General features: G+C 34.3%; 2 protein-coding genes across 2 annotated transcripts; one reads left to right on the forward strand and one right to left on the reverse strand.

The window, feature by feature from the left end:
- The first annotated feature begins 575 nt into the window (after positions 1–575).
- On the forward strand, positions 576–2,457 carry LOC149926005 (uncharacterized). Its single transcript, XM_090160296.1, has 6 exons — positions 576–927; positions 990–1,084; positions 1,156–1,286; positions 1,351–1,757; positions 1,831–2,175; positions 2,234–2,457. The coding sequence occupies exons 1-6, from the start codon at positions 819–821 to the stop codon at positions 2,278–2,280; spliced, it is 1,134 nt and encodes a 377-aa protein (XP_090016422.1). The 5' UTR covers positions 576–818; the 3' UTR covers positions 2,281–2,457.
- On the reverse strand, positions 2,351–5,627 carry Chpf (Chondroitin polymerizing factor). Its single transcript, XM_090160295.1, has 2 exons — positions 3,002–5,627; positions 2,351–2,856 (listed from the first exon to the last, which is right to left on the reverse strand). The coding sequence occupies exons 1-2, from the start codon at positions 5,282–5,284 to the stop codon at positions 2,584–2,586; spliced, it is 2,556 nt and encodes an 851-aa protein (XP_090016421.1). The 5' UTR covers positions 5,285–5,627; the 3' UTR covers positions 2,351–2,583.

Here is a 5,627-nt window from a genome sequence, read left to right on the forward strand (position 1 = left end):
ATAACTTAATATAATGTCAGATAAATAAAAAAAGTTTTTAATACGTTGCCTACGATCTGTTTTATGTTATTCCACGTGACCATATTTACTTATTTAGTTTAAATTGTTTCTATCAGATGGCGCGATTATCGCGATTCCACTCTGATGGCAGCCTTCTAGCTGGTACGTCCCCGCCCAATCCAATCGTGCTTCTAGTCTAATTTCTATTTCTATGGCCTTTACGTGATAATCTTCCCTCTACCAGTTTTCTATCTCTATAGGACCTATTGTCAAAAAAATCTGAAACTATACACTCTTTTCTCCCCTCAGTCCCTCACTTATACATTATTTTCAGGCATATGGAGAAAGGCCCCGGGGCTAAAGGGGGAAAACTCTAATGGACGCGCCCAGTAAAATACCGCAAAATAAGTGTGACAAATCTCCACTACGAACTGCGCGACTTCTAATGGGAAATAATTCAAATAAATCAATCAAATTTAAATTTTCCGTATGGACAGTTTGTGATTGACCCATTAACCTATTTTCAGATTATTTCCTTCGTATTTTTTTAGTAAAAACATTTATTTTAGTTACTAATATGCTAAAATGTAGAAATAATCAGGAATCGTTCATACCTTTTACATAAAATAGGCAAGTTTATATTATTTTCGATTTTATTTACTAAGCCTTGCATCAAGAAATGCAGCTTATGACGTTTTGAAATTGAATAAGTTACTTTAGTGGAGAATGCCATAGGCCAAGCTATTTCTAGGCGTTTGGCCTAATCCTATCGTGTTTAGTGAATGCTACTTATTATTGTTTAAATCGCTAAGTACGAAATGTCCGGAAATATAGCAGATCGTTTGGGCTTAAGTAATGAAGTTCGTGAATTCAAACTTGGAAAGAGTTTTTCTGAGCGAACTGGAAATGCTTTCCATTCTGTTCGATGTAAGAGCTTTCTTGTGTAATTAATTATTTTGGATGATTACTGCATTTTTTAATATGACTAGATGATTTTAAACCTGCATCTGTGGATACTAGTAAAATGGCTTCAGTTGAAATTGGTGAAAGTAACCAGGTTACTGTCACAGTCCCTCATGTTGAAGTAACTGTCCCATATAAAGGCAATTATGAACTGCTGTTCAAAAATTTAATTAATGGAGTTTATCCCAACAGGGAACAGCGCAAACAGTATTTAGAGGGTCACGCAGACCATACCAGAAGGAATGTGTTTTAATTATAGACCATAATACTGGGGAGATTACTTTGGAAAAGCTAAGCACAAACATTCAGTTGAAAAAAACCAGGTTTGATTATTTCATTAATGGATATTCATTCAAACAAATTTCTTCTAATCTACATTATTTCCAGAGCTGAGGGAAGTAGCAGAGCTTTGCAAGGACGACCAATAACACCTATTGAAAATCCTGGCGGAAGCTCAAATAATACCCAACAACCCTCTAATTCGAAAAAGCCTTCACCTAATAACAGTCACTCGCAACCGCTGAGGTATTCTCCTAAAAACAATCACTCCCCTGGAAGTAGCAATCAACGGTCTTGGATTTCTCCTCAAACAAGTCCTTCGATTGAAATGCCCAACAGTGCCAGTCCTTCCATGCCGAATATTTTAGCTAACATTCAGACCTCTTCTTCAAGAAATTCAAATGGATATAACAATTCCAATTCAGCTTCCAGGAATAATGGGAATAATTACAATTCTTCACAATCGATGCCGCCTTCAATGCCTCAACTGCTTGGAAAAGATAACACACTAATAGGCATGTAAATTTAGTCTCTCCAAAACCTATAAATTAATTAACTTAAGTTAATTTTATACGTGTATAATTTCAGTGGAGAACACTGAGGTTATGGAATCCGGTGATCTTTCTAATAGTTCAGGCAGTGATTCTAGTTCCAGTAGTGGTGAAGAAGAGGATGAAGATGAAATTCGACAACCTCAGGATGAGTTGGAGGCCTTGTTGTTGTCTGGTGATCCTGAACCCATGGATACCAGTGGCTCAGTGAGAAATGACAAAAACTCCAGTTCAGGAAGTAGCTCCAGCAGTTCAAGTGATTCTGATGACAGTGAAGATGTGCCAACTCCAAGCAAGAAAACTTCCGCTGAGGTTAAGAAATGCGGAATGTCCTCTCCTAATGCCAAGTCAACTTTGAGCATGCCGAAGCTAAGCCAACTTAGTAAGTATATATAAAATTAAGATTTCACTTATGTTTGTTAATAATATTGGTCTGTTAGGTCAAGATTTACAACTTAGCGAGTCGGGGAGTGATAGTGACGATTGAAGTGATGAATTGTTACAAAGAAATTACAAAAATTAAAGCAAATGGAATATCTATATTTAAAAAGTATATTTAATCAACATAAACTGACAAATTTTTTGGAAAATGGTCTTTTTTGTTAATTCTGTACGAAAATGCCAGAAAATAAGGCTAGAGTAAAAAAGTCTTTTGTACAATTTCTTCTCTGCAACATTTCATTAACATTAGTACATGTATATAAAAGCAATATATAAGTAGATTTTTAAAGGCACTATTGGTTTTGGTAGAAAGCTTTTTGGTATGTGTAAAAAAATGGATAGCGTAGAGTTATTCAGTATCAGGATAATCTTCTTTGGCACTCGAGTTACCCACATTATGATTTCCCAGTAAAATACTGGCCATGGCTGATTTGGTTCCTAAATTTTTCCAATTACGAGTGATACACTGTTGGATTCTCCTTTTTTCTTCTTTTAAACTGTCATCATCATTTTTAAGGAATATATCAATATCACTATGACAATCGAGGTTTTCATAATAGAGGCGAAGATCTGGTTCAATTGCCCTCATTAAATGAACAAGGCGAGCTCTTAGGAACATTTCCTGTTGGAAATAAAATGGGGTTATAAGTGATGACCTTCTGATAAGATTGTTTTACTATCTCCCGCAGTAAAACCATAATATATTTTCAGTAGAATAAATTATGGTATTACCTTGTTTGATTTTTCTTCCCAAATATGAACCTTACTTTTAAACCGGGCATTGAAATCTTATAGTAAAGACTCTTTTGAAGGTCTCTCATAGTTTTGGCTACTGGTATTTCTTTTTCAAACGCTTTGCGAGAAGTTAAATAATCAAAGACGTAAAAAGAGGAGTGGTCAAAGTTTTCTTTATCAAATCTTCCTTGACCACTCTTAATTTCAATAGCAGGAACATCAAAAACCAGTTCTTTTAATTTCCTGTAACCTACAGATAGGTTCGGGTGAAATTGAACAAATGGAATAGGGAAAAACACTTGAGTCCCGTGAATTGTATTCATCCTGACCCGGTTCAAATACTCCAACCGTAATTCCATATTAGGTTTACACAGAAGAACTAAAGAATCTGGGGTTAATTTTCTAACTAAAAGATCTAAAATAGCAAAGTCAGAAACAAGATTGTTCCTGGCTGTGGTTTTCAAATAAACACTCATCCAAGCTATCCTTCCATTACTGGAATGGTATTTCTCGGTAAAGTTATTAGCTAGAGATTTTAAATAGAAAAATGGATCGTTATCTTTATCCAAATCATTTGGATCTTTTTCATTTGATTGATCGCGATTGTGGAGCAACAACAAAACCAAGACCGAATTATCCTTCTTCTTCAAACAGACATTGGCGTAATCTTCAACAAATTTAAGAGCTTTATCTAAGTGCGTGGACCATACTGGTAGGGCCAGTACTATGCGAGTGTGTTCAGTTACGTAAGGAACAGTAATTATTTCAGTTTTGGCCATAGGTTTGATTGCTTTGAATCGAGTTGAAACTAAATCACCATGATCCAAAAAGACAAAATCAAATAGGTATTCCATTCCTCTGGTGGGGTCAAATTTTCGATAACCATCTGTGAATTCAATTAATTCCGCAGCAGGATATTTAACTTTGGCAAACTTTTTACAAGACTCCAATACATCATTTACGTCTAAACGATTTACTCCTGTAATTCTCGTAACTATGTTAAAGTCATCTTCGAGTAAGACATGTGTTTGGTTGAAGTAAATCCATTGGATCACGTCAAATCGATTTAAAGGAACAAAATTCTTTTGAACTCCCACTGGCCATGAATCGTATTCTAGTAACGCATCTTGATTTAATTCTTCAGTTTGAGCTTGAAAGTGAGCTTCATTTAGTTTACTTTCAATTGATGAAATTTGGTCGTAGATAATTTTTAACTCTCGTTGTTTTAAATATTTGGTCAATTTAGTGTGTTCAACCAGACTCTTCACTGGAAATGCAGAAATGGCACCAGATTCCCATAACTTTAATGCACTGCTGTGCTGGGTTATTTCAGAAAGGTTAAGCGATAAATAATCCTCTTTTGCTTTGTTGGAGCAAGAAATCAAAGTTGTTTTTGCTATGCACTGTTCAAATATTTTAGAATCATCGAGTTTGGCAAATAGTGAATTAACTTCGTAAAATTTGTTTAGATATGAAAAACACCATTCTATACCTTCTTGGTTTACAACTCTTGATAAGACATTTTGACTAAATAAAATGCCTGCATCAAGATAACACTGAGATTCATCTAAATTAGTGTTAACACGTATCACTTTCCCTACATGAATTTCATCGGCCAAACTTAAAGTTTGAATAAATTTTTCTAATTTGGCACCAATTATATAAGTAGTGTCTTTTATAAAATAAAAATATTGGTAACTTTTTAAGTAATGGTCTATAACATATTTTAAAGCCAGTAAAGGGGCTTTGGCATTATTTAATGAGGATCTGGTTACTCTAGCACCAGTTTTCATTGTATTTCCAAAAAAATTCTCAAACTTAGCATCCTCTAAGAAAACTAAGTTATCATATTTTTCATTTTTGAGGGAGTTTTTATCACTAACGAAATAAATAATCTTCTCCACGTAATTTGACAGCGTCTCATTAAGAGCTTTCCCATAAAGTTTAAAAGAGTTATAATCAGGTGACAAAACTATAACTAATAGTTTGTCTTTAATATTTAGTTCTGTAGAATAGTACCTTGGTCGTATTACATTTCGATTTTTATTTCTCAAAATAATGGGGTTTAATTTAGGTTTACTTTGTAAATTAATGATTGGTTCATAATCATCTTCTAATAGTGATAAACTATTAGACCTAGATGATTTACAATTTGTCTCTTCCGAGAAAAATGGAATTCCAAGGAACGTCACATAGAGAATACCTAACAGTAAACCCAAAAACAATGACGTTGGCAATTGTTGGGCAAAACCCATTACCACATATCGTCTGAACCGTCTGATAACTGATAATATCATACCCAAAACTATACGCATTTGCTTTTAGTGTTAGATTCACATGATGAGCTGTTACATTGATTTAAAGTTCGATCACTGCAGTTCGAAACATGATTGGAGCATGGCTCAACCAAGAAGCATATGGCTCAACTTCACGTTCATTAAAGAAACCAAGCAAAGGCTTTCCAGGGCTTATATAAAATTGTACTTCGGCTAGAACTAATTTAAATTTTGAATCCATGAAACACAATATTTAAACAGACAGTTGCATTTTCAACCTTAAACTAATTAAAATTTATTTTTCCACAACTGAGTATGTTGTTTGCAAAGTTAATAAAATGCGAAAGTCCTAATAGTACCATATCGACTAATTTACCAACGA

The sequence above is a fragment of the Leiobunum rupestre genome, chromosome 10, assembly GCF_980474605.1.
Source record: "Leiobunum rupestre chromosome 10, qqLeiRupe1.1.hap1, whole genome shotgun sequence".
Taxonomy (NCBI): Eukaryota; Metazoa; Arthropoda; class Arachnida; order Opiliones; family Sclerosomatidae; genus Leiobunum; species Leiobunum rupestre.

Excerpts from the sequence above, each read along its gene's own strand:
- Chpf (XM_090160295.1), bottom strand. The coding sequence starts at position 5,284 with ATGCGTATAGTTTTGGGTATGATATTATCAGTTATCAGACGGTTCAGA. Across the intron at positions 2,857-3,001 it reads TTTCAATGCCCGGTTTAAAA|GAAATGTTCCTAAGAGCTCG; the intron begins GTAAGGTTCATA and ends TATTTCCAACAG.
- LOC149926005 (XM_090160296.1), top strand. The coding sequence starts at position 819 with ATGTCCGGAAATATAGCAGATCGTTTGGGCTTAAGTAATGAAGTTCGT. Across the intron at positions 1,085-1,155 it reads TCACAGTCCCTCATGTTGAA|GGAACAGCGCAAACAGTATT; the intron begins GTAACTGTCCCA and ends TTATCCCAACAG. Across the intron at positions 1,758-1,830 it reads AAAAGATAACACACTAATAG|TGGAGAACACTGAGGTTATG; the intron begins GCATGTAAATTT and ends GTATAATTTCAG.